This window comes from Phaethon lepturus, unplaced genomic scaffold (genome assembly GCF_000687285.1).
Source record: "Phaethon lepturus isolate BGI_N335 unplaced genomic scaffold, ASM68728v1 scaffold14972, whole genome shotgun sequence".
Classification (NCBI taxonomy): Eukaryota; Metazoa; Chordata; class Aves; order Phaethontiformes; family Phaethontidae; genus Phaethon; species Phaethon lepturus.
This window is the reverse complement of record NW_010525759.1, coordinates 25,101-46,592: the sequence shown is the minus strand read 5'-3', so window position 1 is coordinate 46,592 and position 21,492 is coordinate 25,101. Positions and strand designations below refer to the sequence as shown.

At 35.9% G+C, this 21,492-nt stretch overlaps 1 protein-coding gene across 1 annotated transcript in view; it reads right to left on the bottom strand.

The window, feature by feature from the left end:
* Nucleotides 1-21,492, bottom strand: part of RAB3GAP2 (RAB3 GTPase activating protein subunit 2 (non-catalytic)) — a 42,705-nt gene that overhangs the window by 4,588 nt on the left and 16,625 nt on the right. Inside the window, exons 10-31 of the mRNA XM_010282860.1 lie at nt 21,140-21,288; nt 20,080-20,159; nt 19,879-19,968; nt 18,961-19,100; nt 16,982-17,198; nt 16,519-16,662; nt 16,193-16,275; nt 15,587-15,651; nt 15,101-15,191; nt 12,924-13,051; nt 11,976-12,189; nt 10,413-10,510; nt 9,447-9,552; nt 8,297-8,457; nt 6,624-6,840; nt 6,078-6,251; nt 5,842-5,948; nt 4,738-4,804; nt 3,913-3,983; nt 1,734-1,769; nt 1,085-1,159; nt 625-843 (exon numbers count right to left, since the gene is read on the bottom strand). Of these exons, the coding sequence (XP_010281162.1) occupies nt 625-843; nt 1,085-1,159; nt 1,734-1,769; nt 3,913-3,983; nt 4,738-4,804; nt 5,842-5,948; nt 6,078-6,251; nt 6,624-6,840; nt 8,297-8,457; nt 9,447-9,552; nt 10,413-10,510; nt 11,976-12,189; nt 12,924-13,051; nt 15,101-15,191; nt 15,587-15,651; nt 16,193-16,275; nt 16,519-16,662; nt 16,982-17,198; nt 18,961-19,100; nt 19,879-19,968; nt 20,080-20,159; nt 21,140-21,288 (2,732 nt within the window). The remainder of the gene's footprint in view (nt 1-624; nt 844-1,084; nt 1,160-1,733; nt 1,770-3,912; nt 3,984-4,737; nt 4,805-5,841; nt 5,949-6,077; nt 6,252-6,623; nt 6,841-8,296; nt 8,458-9,446; nt 9,553-10,412; nt 10,511-11,975; nt 12,190-12,923; nt 13,052-15,100; nt 15,192-15,586; nt 15,652-16,192; nt 16,276-16,518; nt 16,663-16,981; nt 17,199-18,960; nt 19,101-19,878; nt 19,969-20,079; nt 20,160-21,139; nt 21,289-21,492) is intronic.

Genomic DNA, 21,492 nt, shown 5'->3' with positions numbered 1-21,492 from the left:
AGCAGGAATTAAATGACAGTTTACACCAGTACTTGGTGTTTAAATTTTTTTTAGAATTGTAGTGTGGTAAAGCTAGGAGGAAGAAAACTCAATTTGTGGTACTTGCTTTGTATCAGGGTCAAGTTCTGATTGGAGATCTACTACATTTTAAATGCACTGACTTTTTTTTTTTTCTTTTAAGTTGTTTATAGGCATTAAATGACAAGCTCTTTATTCTCTGAGATACTCAGAATTCTGGAAAAATGATGAGTAATAACAGATACAACAGTGACACTAACATAACATTTCTGGTCTTAAATAGTTATGTTTTCTCTGATCTGGCACTTCTCAAAGCAACTAGAAAAACCTGTTATCCAGTGTTCTTACCATGCAGTATTTTCAGGCCAGCTAATTATTAAGGAGCTGATGTTCCTGCACCTGAGGTCACTACAAATCTTTTATTCGTAAGGAAAATCACCAAGTTTGGGTCTCCGCCTGAATTCTGGTGACAACTTCATTAATGCACCACAGTAGACTAAATGACTTTGATTAAATTATCCATGAACTGTTTTAAGAGTGAAAGCTAGCGTATGTTACAGATACAAAGGACAGCAATATTAAGATGTATGCTTTCAAAACACATACCTTGCTATCAAACAGTGAAAGAGGCTTCACACTCTTTAAAGAAAACCTCATGATGGCATACAAGATAGTACATAACACAAACTGGTGTTCAACAAGTGGGTAGTGAACGCGTTTCTGCTCAAGGGCTAGTTCTACTATCGATACTGGTCCTTCTGCCGACACCCAGGCATCTTCAGTATCTAAGACAGGAGCCTGCATTTCGTCGCTACTAACATCAGCCTGCCAGACCAACACAGAAAAGCAGTCACACACAAAACATCATCTATATTGGTCTTCTGTGCAAAAGTCATGGCTTTAATCACAAGTTCTCTGCAGTGAAATTAAAGAAAATTTCGTATGTTTAGAAGTTCATTAATATTTGTCTGAACTGAACGGTGCAGAAATTAGTATAACCATATTCTTTAAAATTAAATTTCAATCAGTTAGTTCCTTATTTTCTATGGGAAAAACAAAAAGTTACCTCTAGCAATGTTTGCAGAAGATCTGAACAGCAGCCAAGAAAAGCTGTCATTGCTGTGTCACCCATACCTACGTCCTGTTAACAAACAGTAGGATTTAAATTGTTTCAGTTGGAATTGAAACAGGCTTTTTATTATCTCTGTATGTTGAGAAGACATAAAACACATTGTTAAACTCAGTTTATTAACCTATTATATTTAAAGGTAAACAGATACTCACTGAAGTACAACAAAGAATTAGAAATAACAGGGAGAAAAAATAGGAAAAAAGCTAAATGCAGCCATTTACAATACTGCATGTCTAAATTAGATGACTGAATTCCTCAAGAAATCACATCTAGCAAATTTCATTTTCTAAGCTTATCAGATGTCTTCCAAAAAAAGTTTTAAACTAATGAAATTATGCATGAAAAATAATAGTAATTGTCACGTAATAGTCTCAAGTCTACCTTATATAATATTCAAAGTTACACTACTGTCCTGATTTGCATTGTCAGATAAAGATTAATTTACATTTCTTAAAATTCATAACATTTTCTCTACGGCAACATTTTGAATTTTTCTTAAACTTTTAAATATAAATCAAACTACTATTAAAATTAAGGCATTCTTATTTATTTCTTCCCATTTAGACAAAGTAGTATTACTTGCCCGTCTGCATAATCTGTCCTTTGGAGCTTTTCCAACCTGTTTAAAAAAAGTATTTCACCACAGTTAAATAGTTTTCATCATAAGGTATCTGTTACCAAGCATTTTAACCTTTTATTACTATTTTCCTAATATAAAATGAGAAAATAGTTCATTACAGCTACATAAGGCAATACAATGCATAGCTTGCTTTCAATAAAAGATTTGATAAAGAACTCAGAGACAAACTGATGACCACGTTTAGTTCATCCTTCTTAAAGTCTAGGATTAGAAATAAGGCCCCAAGGTCCTCATTCAAATTTCAAAGGCAGCTAAAAAATTCCCAGTGATCTCCATAATACAGAACTAGAGCGATAATACCAAGTGTGATATCGGAAAGAAACACTAGGGAACAAGGGAAGAGGAAAGGAAGAGTGAATGCTCCAGCATATTCATTGAGATGGAGAAAGTCTTATGAAGTTATTACATGGTTTCCATGCTTTGCCTATCTGAATTCTTCAGAAGAGACAATTCAATCATATCCTGTTTAGGAATGTTACTATGAGGTCCAATTTCTACAAGTTGAATCACATGCTGCACATGATGAAGCACATGCACATCAGTGGAAGTTCTCTCTTCCATAGCACAAAAAAAAAAATAAAAGTAATGATTACAACATCTTGGCAGAGTCTAAACAACAGCTGAAGTGAGATTCCGGGGTCCTGAATTACGGGATTATTTAAACTCGAACTCAAGTTATCCATCATGCTGTTTCGAAGTCTGAATTCAAGACAACTTTCAGCTGTCAATTTTGGGACTAATTTAAGTGCCAACAGATTTGGTAACTGTATTTTTCTGGAAGTTGGTGAGAGATCAGTTATGCTACTGCTTCTGTAACACAAATCCTAAGGACTAATTCCCAGCTTTCAAACATACATAAATAACTATTACAAGGTTATCAACATTTGTTAGGACATGATATTTGAGGTAACAGATGTGTGCAAAAAAACAGTTAATTAATAAAACCTTTATCTCTTCTCCTGTGGGTGTTAATCTAGGCAGAAGTGATGGTGGTGGATTTACATAAAGGCACGCAGAAAAACTGGAAAACAGTTTTTGCAGAAGAAACACCTACTACAACTGTATACAACTGAGCCTATTTGCTGAAAGGAACGAGGAAGATTATATTCTCCAATTCTTACAGAGATAAACAAAAAGCAAAAGCAGAAAATGAGAGGAGCAAAGGAGAAGGAAAAAAGATGACGAGACAGCAAATTCTTGTGGGTTTTGTGTTGGGGTTTTGGTTTTTTGTTTGTTTTGTTGTTTTGGGGTTGTTGGGGTTTTTTTAAATCACAGTCAACACTTCTCTCTGCATCTGGACTCCTACAGTGAAGAACACTTAGCTGCTGCTCTACATCCAGCAAAGCAATAAGCAGATTCCCCTTACACAATTTAAACAGATCTCTCTCTTATTTGCAGTACTTTTCCTTAACTGTCTTCCAGTCCTAAACAGAACTGTCTTCCAGTAAACAGATCCAAACGCATATTTATAAGCAGGAAAAAAATTGGGGTTTAGCAGGGACAAAAGACTGCTAAACCTCACAGTGAACAAGCTAACATGACAGAACAGAAGCTGATTTACAGTGGCAGCAACAGTTACAAATGCCCAACAACACCCATAAAATGTTCTCCGTTTTGCAGAATAAGAGCTCATACATGCAAAACTTGGACCATAACAGTAGGAAAAGCTGCTGCTTGTGGGAACTTGAAGGTTTCACGGCAATAACTTACCAGGAAACAGGCACAGAGAAAACTATTAAGTTACTGTTTTCTAACTTAAAATTTTACATACGCACACATATATAGCTTCAAACTGTTTCACAAATACTTTTTATTTAGCGATTACAAGCTAACACTGTGCATAAGTCTTCAGCACACATCAGCCAGTGCTGATCAGCCATGAAAGCTGCCTGTAGTTGATCATTTCACAGATTTGATATTTTAGAATATGCATTCCTTCATCAATTCCAAAAGTTAGCCATATAATAAACCAAATAAACAGGGGGGTTTTTGATGCTTAAATCCAAGATATTCCAAACTTACTGTACAAAAAACCAAAACAATGGTTTAGAAAGACTAGCTTCACTTTTCAGCTAATAATAGAAATTCAGCTTCAAAAATACTGTCACAATATTGCACCCACCTTGTCCATTAGATAGGTAGCAGAAGAAAGCCTTTTTACTATGAATGTGTTCCACATCATCAGAGCGATACCTAGAACAATCGCAAACTTGTAAACTCCAAGTGAATAGAAAAAACATCTTCAAGTATGGAGTGAAAAGCCACGGGCCAAAGTTCCTTTGGCGCGAGAGGGGATTAAAAACACGATAGTGAGTGAAACAGAAAGGAACTGTGAGTTATCCTCACTGCTTTATACTTGGACTTCAGATTTCAGAATGAGACAAGGACGAGACTACCTTGGTGATCAAATACAGTCAGAAGTGCAATGAATTATTTGTTAGAATTATTATATTATGCAGACTGGGTTAAACATTGTAGGTACGCAGAAACTTTGCTGGTAAGCATGAAGGTTTAAGACTAGTGCTTTAGGCAGAGAGTGCACCTTATCTGCATACACAGTCTACCAAAAAGACAACTGTCGTCACAATCACTAGGAGTATCAAGAAATGCACAAAACGCACGAAAAGCAACTGACTGCAAGAAGCATGTGCCACTATTTAAATACAAATTAAAAAAGTGTCAGAGCAATTTTATTTTAAAGTGTTTTTAGTTAAACACATTATCTAAACAACTTATTTTCATGGTTCTGATGGAAACTCAGCTTCAACATGAAAAGCAAAAGTTTGAATCTCAGTAGAAAGTTTTGAGGTTTTGGTTTTTTTTTTTTTTTAGACAAAATGGCCATCACTACTACAAACTGCATACATTTATACTAGTCAACAAACAGCCATTTATTCTGTTTTACAGTTTCAACAAAGATAATTTTTAATAATAGCTTCATACTTACCATGCTGAATGTGAGCATTAATGATACATCTTAGATGATCTATAGACCTAATGAGAAAACATGCTTCCTTATGTAAAACAAGAAAGTAAAAGAACAAGTTATTACATTATTCAAAACTTGTTTTCAATGTATATTATTGATTCTTAAAGGGCTCAGGTAGATTATTTTAAAGCTGCTATTTTTTGACAGTTACTGTTTAACTTTTGTAAGTTATTCTGATACTGCAATCTTCTCTGCTACTATCTGGCAAGCATACATACACAGCAAAATACATTTCAGTCATCATGAAACACATTGTGATTTCAGCACTATTTTCAGGGCCTTGTTTTAGTATACGTGCTGCTAACATACTCTTTGCTGAAAGGCACCTCCACTGACTACAGTCATTTTTCAAATACAAAATCCATTTGTGCTAGAAAGATTAATTTTTACTCCATTTCATTATGATGGAGTAAGTTTTTAACAATCTCAAAGAAGCCTTCTGTTCCATAGCAAGTTATGTTGCACAGATCTAAGGAGTGCTAATTTCAATTTTCGTATCATCTGAACTTAGGACAACAGTTTCCAGTATTAAAGAAGCTATAGGAGATCAGTGGAAAAAAGGAATTTTTTTTTTCCTTCTTTCTCCTTGTGAGAATTCCCAGTAGTGGCCAGGGAATCTAAGAATATTCAAGAAATCTCTCTTTCCTCTTCAAATGGAATGGATTCTAGTCTAACAAATCTAATATTCTGTGATCTGTTTAGCATATCTAGAACAGAGGAAAAGTTCATCACTATTGTGCTGTACTTGAACTGTTTCGTACTTGCACAAAATACAGGCAAAAGCCTTCTTCATGCTGCTTATTTGAATCCATTTTCCAAACTTCCAGTTTTGAGAATCTGATAGCTTAGAAACATACAGCAGTGTGGTGCCATTCAGCCTCAGGACCTGCATTCATTTTCTCAATTCAATTTGTTCTTCCCACTTATTCCAGAAAAAATTGTAACTAGTATGCTTTCAAAGTCAGTCGTCTTAATGCAAGTTTTTATGAACTATTACAAACTTGTGAAACTCCTTCTATTGAGTTGGTCTTAACCAAGACTCCCTGCAAATGAAACTTTTACCTCTGGGTCCTTATTCCACTGAACTACATATTCCCAACAGCAATGTGCATGGAGTACATCCACTTCAAGACTACATGGAAATTGCTGATATGCTAGTTGCAGCAGCTCTAGAAAAACAAAATCTGAAGTTACAAGACAGACCTCTTCCCACTGTAATTTCTGCTACTTCACAACATTAGCAATTAAAACATCTCTGCAGACATTTAGAATTTGAAAAATTCATATTATTTTCTTACCTAGAATTGTTTCCACACCTGCATCTGCTTCTGCTTCCTCAAGATAGATATTAGTACGCGTTTCTACAGATTCTTCAGTACTATCTGTATTGTTTTTGTGTTGGGCCAAATTCAGTACAAGAGGACTGAAGCCTTGCTTAAAAACCCACTTTGCTACAGTGTCAGCAATACCTCCTAGGACGTTAAGAAAAATAATAAAAAAAAAAATTATGAAGTATAGTCAATGTATCCCAGAAGATTTATGGTTCAGAATCAAAGGACAAGAGAAGAGATGGGAGTTTTAACAAATACCGTTAATTACATAAGGATAACTTTGAGAATTAGAAAACTTCCTAATCAACCAATTAGAGGTTTACAAAGCAGTCTTTACAGTAATACTCTTACAATTTTAAAATGTTATTCTACGTGGTTTGCATTTGTTTTTAAATTAAGAAAAATAACCAACAGAACAATTTCCAGTGCAGTGTATATCATAATTTAATGTAAGGATGGCTTGGAAGTCTATTAGAAAGACAATCAACCATCTTTACAAGAGAAAAAATGTACCTTTTCCAGCTTCAAGCAATTTCTTTACAGAAAGTCTGCCCAAAGGCTCAGTCTGGAGTGATGAAATTCTTTTTGTCCTTTTGCTCACTTTGCTGTGCAGTAGTGTTTGAAGTATCAGACAATCCTCTAGCTGTTTCAACAGAAGTTTCCAATATTCAGTATCAAGGGAAAGTGCTTCCCAGGATTCCATGTCCGAACCTATAATTATTTGGGAGAACTAACAGAACATATAAACTGTTTTAGGTCTGTTCACTTAAAGTTGCACAGTTTTGTTTAAAAAATGCATAGCTATACCCTAAGAGCTACTAAAGAATAATTTAGTTCAAGATATGTACATTAACTATTATGAAAACATCAATTAATATCCCACACTGCTCACAAAATGCACAGATTCTTAAACAAAAGCATAAGAAAATAGAAGGACCTGAAAGGTCATCCTATAGTCCCATTTTAAAGTTCGTATTCAGTTGAAAGGTGGGTTAGAATCCTTTCAAAAAGATATAATTGTCATTCCTCCGCTATATACACATTCCCTACATATACAATTAATCCACCTACATTTCAATTTCCTTCCGTATTAAAAACATCTATCATGCACCCAGAAACACTGAATCACAACACATCACAGTTCTGTGCATTATTTTGATAATTCTCATGGTCATCACCAAATGCCCTGCCAGGAAGTCCAGTTCTACTAGGGTGCAGATCTGATTTTTAGCTTTGTGCAGCAAGACAGCAAACTCTAGAGTTCTCAGAAGCCTGGTCATTAACAGTTCCAGGCTTTAAGCCAAAGGATAGTAGGAAAAAAAAAAAAGGGGGGGGGGGGGGAATAAATGGCGTTATGGAAGGGAAGCTGTGAGGGAAATAAAGCTGTTGCTTTATTCTTTTAAGAGCAGTAGAGAAGGTGACAAAGGAGAGAGCATATGGGTAAAGTATAATACATACAAACATTCATATTTGGGCAATGTCAACAACTTTAATATACAGAATTGCAATAGTTAAGTTGAATGTGCAAAAATACTAAAACACTTCGCAGTAATCTAGTTATAATTTATCAGGCAGTCTCTATTTACAAGACCGAACATCACTTAAACCCCATCTAATCCGTTAAGGCAAGTGGTAAAATACAAATATGCCTAGTGCTATTTATGAATATAATAACTTTTTCCATTTTGAATGGCAATGCTCTGTGGAGTTTCATAGTGTTAATCACAACTTTGTGAAAAGATAGTTATTGCCAAAAAAAACCCCAGCCACCCACCACGTTAAGCAGCAAAGCATAGTAACATAAGGGCTAAGAAAATTCACCATTAAAAAAAAAAAGGAAAATACATTAAAACAGGTTTACCATTCAAAGTCCAGTGAACGTCTCAAATTTATGTGGAAACTGCATAGGCTTTAAGTTTGTCAACATCATTGGCTATTAAGAGAAAAACTCACCATACAGTTCCTACCACATATTTAAATAAGTTCATCAAACAATTCTGATATATCATTCATTCACCTCAGCATAATATTCTTCAAATACAAATGTTCAGGCTTGCAGGATGGCATGCTTGTCCCCATCTTAAAATGACGACAAATTAATGCTGAGGATGTCATGCCACTACAAAGACAGCAACGTGCATGGAACTGATACAGTAAATAAAAGGGGAAGGTTTAAGATGACTTACCTTTTTCTCTGTCACACTGTCAATTATCTGTGCGGTTACAGAATGCCCAACATGAGCAGATAACAAGGCAGCAGCATTATTTTCAGAGTGAACACAAGCTGTACGCATTTGCTGCCACCATGGGGAAACTGACTGAGTGTCCCACGACTCATCTAGAGCAACTGTAGAGAAAGGGAGAGTAGGGAACTCAGTGGGTCACTGGGTGTTAAAACTAGTGAAGCAGCAAGCAACCCCAAAAGCATCACTTAATACGGCTTGCATTAGGAGAAATTTCCAATTACTCTACATTATCTTTTACTAGATATGTAGCATATGATTTCTAGATTAGAATTCAAATTTAAAATAAAGAGCAGAACTACTCATTCTCCAAGTTTCATTTGTAGGACACGGGCAATAGATGTAAATCACTAGGTAGTAAAGCCTGCTGCATGCTTACTAGATCTAAGGAATATTACAAAACGACACTTGACAATGCAGACAGAGGCTTTTGTGATTTCAAGATGCCGCATATATTCAAAGCACTCAAGCTGGCTCTCTTCAGGCTACCTCGTGTTCAGCAGAATTATTTATTCAGGACAGCAGCAGTAGCTTATTCATGCTTCCAGTTTCAAGCTGATAGTGGTGTCCTGTGGTGAACTAGACATAGGGGAACCTGGCACAGACACATCCATAGCAGCTCTGTGTGAGGTAGGAGAATCAGCATTTATTCATTATACAACCTAGCCCCCAAAAATGGCCAGCTGACTTTATGAAGTACCCCTCAAGTTACAGAGATGTTCAACATACAAAAGCTGCTAGAATAGCGGTGTCTCAATGAGTTAAAGCAACTCGAAGGACTTGAGAGCCAGACAGCACAAGGGAGAGAGACAGGACTATACACCCAAAAAAGGGAGGGAGAGGAGCTGGACAGCCACCGTCTCGTGTCAGCTTAATGGAGAGTGAAACTGCAGGGCATGAAGAAGTCCTTCAATTGTGACACACTTCAGATTTTGATTGTATTTTTAGTTAGTTCATCAACATGCTGCATTTTGCTCGGTTACATACTTCGTGAGGGGGAAGCCCTAAGCAATAACATAGGCTAGTCAGAGTAGCAGATTTCTAATAATAATTAATATCAGTTGTGTTTAAGTGTTTTAAATGCACATTTCACCTTTCATTTTGCTCAGAAGTGACAGCATAGTGTGAAGGCAACTGACAGAATCTGGTTTGTCTAGAATATCTTTTTCCTTGGAAAGCCATAACTTGAGAAGGAGTGACTGTAAAAAAAGAGAATATGGAATTAAAGCAATAGAAGTAAACTCTAATATTGCAATATACCTAATGCAAACACTTTCTCAAAAAAATGTTGCGTCATGGAGCTGAAATGTTATATCCATGAACCCTTAGTATATAACATAGAAAGTTAAAAATATTTTGCATAAGGCACCCTATGACAGACTTTGAAATGAAACAATATAATCTGTATCTTTCAGTTAGAAAGACATCTTAGAAAAAACCCTCTTTTGGAGACACAGCCAGCTAACACCAGTATGTTAGCTATCTCAACTTTGTAAACATTAGTAGTTATTAATATTACAGCTGAAAATCTTAATACAGGCAAGTCATACTGAAATAGGTGTTTCCATCTTTATGTAGTGGATGGAAGAAAAGCAGCAAAAGACTAAAATTGTATGCAGATGAAAGATAAAGATATTTGTCTGAACACTATTAGCAGTTCTGAAAAATTTACTTTTAATTCTTTTGAAAATTCCTTGCTTGCTTGCAGAAAGGACTTATAACAAATGTATCAGTACCCAAAATAAACTACTCTCATAATTTTTGCTTATTTGTAGAAGAAATCTTCAGCACATCTTCTCGTAGTCCTAAATGCATACTCTACAGACATTCCCACTAGAACACCCACATTTTCTACTAGAAGATTTTGGTTTTTTTTTTTCCTTGACATCTCTTAGGTGGGAAATATAAATATGAGCACCTAAAGAACTGAACGTGGGGATATTTGAACACAACCTGAATAGAGCATTAATCCAAAGGTCAACATTCAGAATTTTCCCTTTCAATGTTTTGGTTTCAAAATACTAAATCAAAGTTTTAAAGTATGTAATAAATATCTTACCAACAACATTTGAGGGCTAAAACCTGCTGATTCCAATGCATGACACATTTCCTCTGTAGAACTCTCCCCACACAAACACTTCCAGAAGAAAAAGCTGCCTGAAGCAAAAGTTAGTTGACATTATGAACAACATCGAAAGTCACAGCCTCTCCTCTTACACTTACATGAAAGATCATCTGTCGATCAGGTCCCGCTGAGTGCAATACAAAGGACTAAGTTACATCCAGGATACTTGGATGGTTTACCCTTAGTGCAGAAGAAGGTTCATTACAAAGGACATAAGTGTTCCTACCACTATAGGAGTTATATGGAAAATGTATTTATAACAAAACAAAGGTTATCGTACTGCATGGATTACACATTTTTGTTCAATTCAAAGAATGGCCTGAAGTGTCGGACAAGTTTATCCCTGGAGTAACCCATAACTGTGTGGTGGCAGCATGTTGTATCTTATATAGCAAACTAGTGGTACTTCAACCAATTAAAAAAACCCCACCAATTACATAGTTCATACTTCACCAGCACTACAAAAAGTGTGAGTGTCCCTTTGAGGCAGAGTAAAATTGGAAAAAGATCTTCAAGAAACATCTAAACTGCTCAGCATGACATTCATGTTTCAATTATATTTCTTTACAGACGAACACCCTAAGTTACTGGTGATCCCTGTCCAAGGGGGTGTGGAGAAGAGTACTTCTACCCCAGTTTTTAAAACCAAGTATAGTGTTACGGTAGAGAAAATGCAGTTCTAAGATTACTTAGAAATAGCCTTTGATCTTCACACAGATGAAAGCCAAGCTCTTCTGCCTAACTTTTCAATCCCACTTCCTCTCAAAGTCTGACTATTAAAGCCAAAAGAAGTAGGAGGCTACAAAGTGAACACCATACAACACCTGTGCACAGAATTCAGTGTTTGCACCAAAATTCTCCCAGAAAAGAAATCATCTGGAAAGATAGTGCCTTTGAGACAGATTTAACTCAAGCTGCTTCCACTAGTTATTTCCCCAGAGCCCTCAAGGACAGTCCAGAACAGATTTTCAAACTAAAGCAGACTACAGACAGTAACCCCATCCCAACAGACACACTCCCCATCCATAGTATTTCAGATTAAGGTTGTCCAAAATCTCCTCAATTCCACAAATGATCGGTCCTTATTCTCTCACCTAATGCCTCTGGTCAGCTGCCCCATCTCTGAGGCTAAAGTCAGTCCTGTCATTAACTGAACTCTTGAGGTGCAGTGACCACGAAAGAAACAGCAGGATACAGCTGCTCTGTAAAGTACCTAGTTACCACTGTCCAACTTAGTGGCATTAATAAATTAATGAACAATGATAACATGGCTTTAGGGTAATCATACCGACAGATGTAGTTAACTTGGATTAATATCCATCTAGGTAGAAAGATGTTTCCATTGGCTAAAGGTAAGAGTCTGGAACTAGCACTGTCACATACCACTTCAAGGCAAGCCAGCTTGTCAAGGCCCCCAAATTAAGGCTAAAGTATTTATACCATCTTAGATTATAATCAATCTGTAAGTAATTTGACAAACAGTTCAGTAGCTCTTACCTAAAGCCACATATTCTCCATCTTCCATATTTTTCATGTTAATCACATCCTTTTCATATTCCAAATACTCTAAGAACATTTTCACAGACAATATGTCATCCTTCTCATCAGCAAACTGAACAGTAGTTTGGGTGTTTTCGTTCTTGTAGTTCTCCAGTAATGTTTGGAGCCTATGAAAATCTTTTTCTTCCAGCCGAAGCAGTTTAGCCAAGTCCTTAAAACCAAAAGACCCCCCAAAAAAACTGTCGCTCATCACAAGACTAATACAAACCGATGTTTTCAAAGAACAGTAAAAACTAAAACAAAAGTTCAGTTAAAACATTTTGTTTTGAACATTAAAAACGTCTTTTAAAGAGCCAAAGTGATTGAATAATCTCAAAATCAGTTATTTATATAGCTCAAATGAAGATCTTTTCCAGCTTCATTTTTAAGGACTTCAACAGATACATCTCCCATATTTAGATCTTGCTCATAGTATAACAATTACCCATGAAGCAAACAAGTCCATATAACACCACTCTGTATGGCTTGAATAAATGTATAAGCATTTTTATAAATGATATCAAAAGCAAGCCAAATTATAATGCTACACAAGAAAAAAATCAGAATTTGCAATTTCTACTCAAAATACCCCTCCCAAAACTGAACAAAGTTCAGAGTATGCTATGTACTTTTGATAAAGGACTGAAATCAGGAGATCTTGGTTCTATTTTCACTTCTGTCTCAACTTTATGTGACTGCTAAAGAATATTAGGTAGACGAATTACTAGACATTTGTAAGGTGGAGGAGGGGGAGACATTATAAAACAATTATTTCACTAAAAGTTCCAGGCTACAAAAACAGGTAACTTGCTTACCTACTTATTTTACCCGATGCCTTGAAAACGTATTTTTATGCTTAAATCATCACTCAATTCTGTAAGACAACTGAATTTTGAATTTACTCACATTATCAGAGGGTAGAGTGTCTTTCTGTATGCTTTGGGAATTTAGTTTGCTAACTAGTTCATAAAGATGTAACAGCTTTAACTTGTTTGCGCAGAACTGCAGTAGTCCTTCATCCACACACTCAAGCTCTGAGGAGAAATAAAACTGCATTTGAACTTTAATATATCACCTGGAATAGTAAAACATACTTCACAGCTGCATTAAACTCCTCCTGTATTAGAACTGGAGGACTTATGTCTCTCACTGTAATTTTTTGAGGCACTGCTGCTTCCAGTGATTACATTTAATTCACAGCAGTATAAAACAATAATTATTTTTATGTGAAGTATTAGAGAAAGATATCAGGCTCATTTTTGAAGCTGAAGGAGGCTGACAATATGTAACTCAACGAAGACAAATCCATTGTCTTTTCCTGGCTTAAGGCCAAACCAGAGACTGCCAAAAATTGAAATACACTAAGTCTTAAACATATTTTTTTTTCAAGAATTAAATTCCAAACTACAATTTTTTATTCATTATGCCAACATTTTAGGCATATTCCTTGCATCAGGAGAGCTTGATATCTACTGATATGAATTTGATTTCATCTCTGCAAGACACTGCCATTTGTATTTCTACAATCTTACTCTCAGAAATTTCATGTATCTATTGACATTCAAACTTCAGTAACAATTAAAGCAATCAGAATATAGCAAGATAACACGAACATAAAGTTGGGAAAAAACCTCTATTCCAACTTGTTTGTCATAAGAGAAAGCATTTTACAGAAATCCTAAAAGGACCTTTTTACAGAAAAGATATCTCTGAATATATTATCTTCACCTGAAACAGCTTCTAAACACAATTTTCTCCCTATGAGCCCTTAAACACTTTTGATACGTTGCTATTAAAAATCCTACAAACAAAAGAGAAATGCACAGAGCCTGCTGCACAGTCACCTGACCTTTTCTTCACAACCACAGCATTCACAGAGCCCAGCATCTGCTTCACATTATCTTTCACCTACTAAGCACAAGTGGAAGAATATGTCACTATTCTTCTGAAATTAGAAGGCTAGAACATCAGTCAAATTTGTTCCTTACTGTGACTGTGAGGAAATAATAATGTTATGTATGACAATAAAAGATTAATGATGAAAAACACACACTCAACCCAACCAAACAGACCTCAGTTAAGTATACAGTTCTGTCAATCTCTCTTCAGTGCAAAAGTGCATGTTTTTTTGTTTGTTTGTTTTTGTTTTGGTTTTTTTTTTGAGTTCTGATAGAAATGGATAATGATAGTGATTTAGAACGCTAGACCAAAATTAGGTAAAGAACTGCATATGTGAAGCTCTCAATCTCCTCTATCTACTTCAAGAGAATGGTTTAAAAAAACCAACACTGATAGAAGTGAAAAAGATTTCCTTTCAAGGCTCTGAAACTATGAAAATGTGGTGTCACATTCTCACTGAGGTAGAACAGACACAGCCTTTATAATTGACAAATGATTTATTCAGGACTTCCATACAACAGCGGTGGGGATTTCTTGACTCCTATTGCTAAAGTCTCATCTTCAAACAAACTGAAATTAATCCAGTGATAACAAAAAAAAAAAAAAGCAGGCTTTTTAGATCCAAGTGTATCCTTTCAAAGGAGCAACAAAATTTTGAATGGGTAATGACATTTCTTGACATTGGCTCTGAAATCTCTTCGCAAAACATATGAAATAACTTCAGCAAAGTTTACCAGGAGAAGATAGTAGGTATCTGACCAGAGCTCGGACCCTCAGTGACAAGGATTTTGTGCCTCCAGTATATTAAAATTCACAGATCAAAAGTACCATATCCTTACTGCTTTCTTTGGAGAGAGAGAACAGGCAAAAGTCTGTGAAAGCTTCTTTCTGAAGGAAGCTTTTACTGGATGCAAGTATCCAGCCCAGCTGTTGGTTTTCTTCTTTAATATAATCACAAGTTACTAGGCACATAACAAGCATAGCAAACCATACTCACTAGCAAGCTATTTGAAGTCTGCATTAAAAAAAAATATGTAGAAGCAACACCCTGTGATACCTAGCAGCAAGACTAAGTAGATCAAGTCTGGTTACCCTGTGGAACAGAGTAATTCTACAATAGTCTTACAGCACTGCAGACAAAATGCAAATGTCTCTCCATGTTTGCAAAATAAATATCCACCTACCCTGTTTTTTTAAGTTATCCATTAGTGTCTGAGTGATGTTTGTGAGAGACGAAAGTGGCACTCGTTCACTTGCCAATATACTTTCAAGAGCCTGTTAGGCAGATATTCAACAGAATTAAACATTTACTTAATTTTACTGTAAAAACACATAAGGTAAGCCAACAAAGCACAACTTTGACAATTATTTTTCATCTGTGTTTTGTCTTCACATATACTTGTGGCATAATTTGATCATAGAGACAGGTTTGCCCTCTTTTTATTATTTTGACTTTTATCATGGAAGATGTTTTAGGGAAGTCACAAGTCAAAATTAATTCCAGTCAATGTGTTGTAAAAAACCGAGAACACCACCACACCAATATAGCTCAATTATTTGCTTCAAGTAACTCACGGAAAAAAATAACATTTTGAAAGATTTAGCACTCTAATCTGATAAAGCAACGTGTTTTTTCTAGTAATAAAGAATACTGGTCTCTAAATATTCACCTGTTTCTTTGTAGCAGGGTATTTGATATCAAGTATTAATTCCTTTGCTTCAGCTTCAATCAAATCTGCAAATAAAGAATCATGACCATTCATATTTCTCAAATGCATTCTGAAAAGCAAGTCAATCCACACCACCGTTAAGATGCACATGTCTTCATGCTACAGAGATGAAGACAGTATTACAAAAGTTGCCAAAATAAGCTTGCAGAAAATGAAACAAAGTAACAGCTCAGTGGCATGGCTTACTCCAAATCTGTCTTTTGTAAGATATATATTACTTACAGGAAGAAGGATATGTAGAGTCAAATGCTGAATTCCACTACATAGCATAATGGGTTGCAAACAGACCATGTTTTATGCAAGCACTCATAGTAGAGTTTAGTTAAGATTTACATGACAGGCAAGGCTTATACTGGATCCTTGTATGAGATAAATTTAATCTGGTAGCTTATAAAAAAACCCAAACTACTTAAAGATAATAATTCATAGCACATACAGCTGTCAAAATGCACCACAATCGTACCCGTGTTAGTACGCTTACAGGAAAGATAATACAAGAACCATTTGATAACATATAATCTTAAGAAAATATCTAAGAGAACCTACCCAGATCTGAAGTTTTAGCTTTGAGTAAAGCATTTAATTTCTTCACTAGATGCATATCCTTTGCTCTCTCACTCTTTTTATCACTGAAGGGAAATAATTTTAATTATATAAGTGAAGAGGACTAAAGTGAATGATTCACAAAAAAAAACCTCAAATTATTTATGCTACTTTAAGATAACATCACATTAATGAAAATCATACAAAACAATGAGACTATTACCAGAGTAGTATTCCGCTCGAGTCGGAACACCAGAATTGCTCTCTCTAAATAAAACATTGGTTCAAAAAACAATAATGAAATTCATGTGGTTACACAGAGTCCTTACCTCAGTGCTAAGTGGAAAGGTACGTGGACAGTTTTTACACTTCCAGAGACTGGATCAACAAGGCATATCTGGTAAGTCTGGGGCTGCCACCCCTGACTGGTCACATTGGTTAGGCCCATTATTTTATAACCAGGATACAACAATCTGAAACCACAAAAAACACGGCCTATAAAGTGAAGAACAAAATTAGCAACATTCCCTTTCCACACAGTGAATGAAAAGAAGGTAAGTTTTATAAAGCTAAGGTTTAACAACTGCTAAACGTGTTTATCAGGAAAAGACTGCAGAGTGATGAAACATGACAAAATCGCCTTCTATAAAACATCAAGCTGCATTACAGTAGAAACTGTGGGCAATGCAAAAAGCGCCTGCCAGCACTTTCCACTTTCACCACTGGCATATCCACATATCACCTTATTGCAAGGTGATATGTGGATATGCCTACCTGCTAACTGTTTCTTACCTACAGTATTTCCCCACATTGAAGGCTCCAACCCGAGGCCCTTGCTGCGTGCTCCATACTTCCAGAATGCCTCTCCTCGGAGCATAGATCACAAGGAACTGAGCCACTCTGCTTGGGCCTTGTGCATTTCCAAAAGGAGAAAAATCCATCTTCTCAGTTTCCCTCTCATGAAGATCCTCTACAGTCTGTATCCAACCAACTTCTGCATCACGGTATCCTTTATGAGTGAAGACAGACGTTCATTAGTGTATAGAAATTAATACATCATTAGTACACATCACCACCCACTTAAGTACTATTCCAGCAGCAAGCTGTCTCAAACTTTGTTTCAAATTGTGCAACTCTGGCCAGTAGCCAGACTCCAGTCAGGAACTGTGGTCCATCCACTCTGAGCAGGGCCCACCAGAGGACTCCTCAGAGCCAAACACAGCCTCATGCAAAGCTTTGAGGAGGAACAAGTTTTTCTGGGTGAAGCCACAAAAAACCCCCAAAACTCATCAGGTCTGTACTCTGGACATTACACCAATGCAAAAGCTTCTCGGAGAAGAAAGATCGGTAGTGAGCGTCCAGATTTCTCACATTTCAAAACAAGAAAAAAGAAGACTTAAGGAAGGAAATTTGCATAACCTAAATACAATATGTAAGGTTTTATTCATATGTTTTCAATAGTATGTTTTCATCATTAAAATGCAATTCTTAGTAGCCCAATAAAAACACTCCATCTTGCCCCTCTCTCCGCATAACGCAAATACTTTCCCTCATAAAATTTTCCTTAACAAAAAAGACAGAGATGCTTTAATGACATCACTGAACTATGTGATGGTTTAGCAAGTACAAATGAAGACTCCAAACCACAAGTGAAATACTAATGTATAAAACAAGTTTACAAAAAGATGTATTATACCAAAAAGGTTGAAAAGCATTCACAACTCAATGAGAAAATGTACGATCCAAAAGATTTAATTCAGTAGACAGTTTTGCTTAAAAAACAAACAAAACCCCCAAACAAACAACAAAAAAACAACACTATTTCATATCTCAAAAGTTTTACAGGGGAAAGGCTGGCAAATTGTAAATATGTGTCTGATGATCAAATAAAGTTTAGGACTAACAGTACTTCCTAGATAACAAGAAGCTCTCAGTAATGAAGGAAAAAAAAAAGGCCAAGAATATCAGAAAGCACGTATTATAGCTAATAAGCTTCAAAACATGAGAGAAGGAGAATGCACAGGGGAAACGTGATTACTCTAGCTACTACAGTATTAGCGTGTTGCTGAAGTAGCTACTATATTCATGACCACTAATCTTCTGAATTGATAGTGAGGGAGAGAGAGGGAAGGGCTAGAGATTTTCTTTCTTTCTTAAAACTTATCTCCCATCTCCTAGAAAGCTGCCAAATTTTAATTCTATAGAAAAAATAAGAGTTGTTGCAACATTAGGTACAATTACAATTTGAGAGCTTAACATCTGGTTGTTTAGTTTTTTTTTCAAAAAGCCCTCAGTTCAGAAGAGACTGAACACCCCCTTCTTGCACAGTCACCATGATGAAATGAGAATCTAACAAGTTTTATATCTTCTTACTGATTTTTCAAACTTCTGTTTATTTTCTCAGCAGAATTAAAGAAGATACTACAGCTTATCAAGAGAAAGAATCTTGAGAAGAGAGCTAAAGCTGTTCCAAAAAAATTATTAGGTCAAAAGCTTTCTGTTGGGATACAGTCAGAGGGACGAATAAAAATCTGTACAATACAAACCAAACAGACCAAATTTTGGCTATAGACCACACCAGTATTTCAGGGATTCGTACAACAATACCCTTATGGACTTTATACAACATCCGCCTTTAATATTCAGTTCATAATAACACAATGTACAAAAGTCTTGCTTAATAATGGAAAAACACTTGGAATTCTAAGTCTGAACATAAGAAGTCACAGTATTTTGAATATTATTTGCTATACTAATGTACTCTATCATACCTTTCCACATGCGAACTGCAAGTCCTCTTGTAACATCCAGTAAAATAACCCTTCCAAAATCATCTGTTACTGCTGCCAAAGTGTTACATGGCGAAAGACATATTCTTTCACCATGGCGACGGGAATCTGGAAGTCCAAACCTTAAAAAAAAAAATCAAGCAAAAACACTAGGTACCTATCTTTCTTCAGAAATAGTAAATGGAGTATCTTATATGGACTAAGATTTCTTTCTTAAGGTAACATGAAGGTATGGGTAAAATTAAGAGCAAAGTATGAAAAACGTTTTTGTGCTGTCTACTGGGAGATCTCGTTAAGTCTGTTAAAGTCCTACTGAAAACCAAAGTTCAGAAACTAGGAGAAGCAATTGCCTTGTCACGCATTGTCAGGCAAGGATCTCATAGCAGTGGGTTACTTTGTAAGCCCTCCCTTATTGCCAACTAGTCTTGAGAACACTTTAAAAAAAAATCAGGAAAAACAATCAGGAATTAATTTATTCTTTTATCAGCTGTTTTTCCCTTTCTCCTCTCTCCCATAATCAACAGGCAACAGGATATCTCCTAATTTTTGTGAGGGGCTTTAAACTATCTAAAGCAGCAAGCACTTCATGTGGCTTCTTTGAAGCTCTTCAGTGATAAACTTCAGGACTCGTACTCATGTACTCCTACTGTCATTAAACTGTGCATACTGTTCTTTTACAGTAACAATGAACCCACACACTGGAAGTGAATGAGATGAGTAATTTGTCCAGAATGATAAACTGAAATGAAACAAAGCTTAAAACAAATGAACAGCAAACTATCATCACTGCTTCAAGTCAAGAAAAATAAACACATTCATCAATTATGCACCTTTCAAAATAATTCAAACAATTAAAAACACAAGAGATTTAAAGCAATTGAGACAGTATGTAAAACTTACCTCACTGCCAAAGGGGTTGCAGGTTCAACTTTTGGTTTCTGTTTTTGGACAGGTTCTTCTTCATGTTTACTCTTCCAACCAAGCCAGCCACTTGCAATAGAAAAACACATTAGGAGAATCACACTAATGGTCCTAAAAATCCTCGAACTATTATGTAGCTACTAAAACAAAATAATTTAATGTAATTTTTAATGTTATTACCTGGCAGCATTAAATAATGCCGAAGTCAGTTTACTTGCAACTGCTAAGGCAACATGAGACAACAGTGGCTGTGAGCTACCCTGAAAGAAAGGAATAAAGGGTTTAGAAAGTCAAGAAACAGTCAGCTGTGAGCTATCCTGAAATGAAGGAAAAAAGTGTTTAGAAAGCCAAGAAATAGTTCTTACACTGAACTCAACTGCAGAACAGTTTTTCAGGCCTCCTATGGACTTTCAGCTCAGAAAGCATAGCTTTAAGACTGCAAAATTTTAATTCATTGCCCCCAGAAAAGCCATTCTGACATCTCTTTACCATTTGAAAATCCTCCTGCAAGTCACTGGTAGCTCAGTATGTTTGTCTGCAACAGAAGTTAAGAAAACCCTGTGTATGATTTATCATGGAGAGTTAGCTGGTGTATGGCTTTGGCATCCTTGCAAATATCAACGTAAGCAGTTTTTTCATAAACATATTGGAAAAGCAAGTACAAAATCAAAATTCCAATTCTAGCATTTTCAATCAACTTTTGATCCTGATAAGGACAGCACACATGTACGGTCTGAATGTACAAGACATACAGCTACATTGCCAGTCTTCTCCTCCAATACAACAGAAGATGACGTAACTGTGCTACAAGTATCATCAAGCATAAGTTGCAGTTTTCTTCTAGAAGTAGTAGTTCCACTATATGAAATCATCACAGTATACTCAGGTCATATATGTATCTGATAAAAGACTAAACGCCTCCAAAAAACCCTAAGATGCATGTTTACATAATATCAACATAATTTTTTAAAAATCCTTACGTTACTTAATTGGCAATAAATTAACAACTGAAAAAAAAAGTTACTGGGCTATCACATTCATTTTAAGATAAAAAATAAAATTGCTGATTAGCAGGAACCTGTGGTAGACATTACTACCACATCTACTCCAAATCATTCCAGTTTCAGAAGATCAAGAAGAGGGGCAAATGTCAGCATAAAACGAACATAGGAAATACCCATACAGAAAAGAGAAGGATTAACTAGTCAAAGTTTCAGCAAGTCAGCTTTGTAGTACATACCTCCAGAGCAAAAAAGAAACCAGTGAAAGGATTGGATCCAACAGTAACATACTGAGACATAGCAGGTGGGCTGTTTTTTATAGCTGCATTATATCCACCTATATTGGAAGCAGTCTTCATTTGATCAAAAGGAGACAGTGTCATGATGCCTAACAAAAACATTAAAGTGAATGTCTTATACTTTCAGAACAAAGGTATGCAATTGCTCTAAAATATATTTCTGCCTTCTTGACTGACCAGACAATGTTCAGAAGGGAGGAGGAGCAGCTTTAACCACAGAAATTCCAAAGAACACAGCAGAAATAACCTAATGTACTTAGGTTAATTATAAAGCAGTTGGTTTGTTTAGAAGA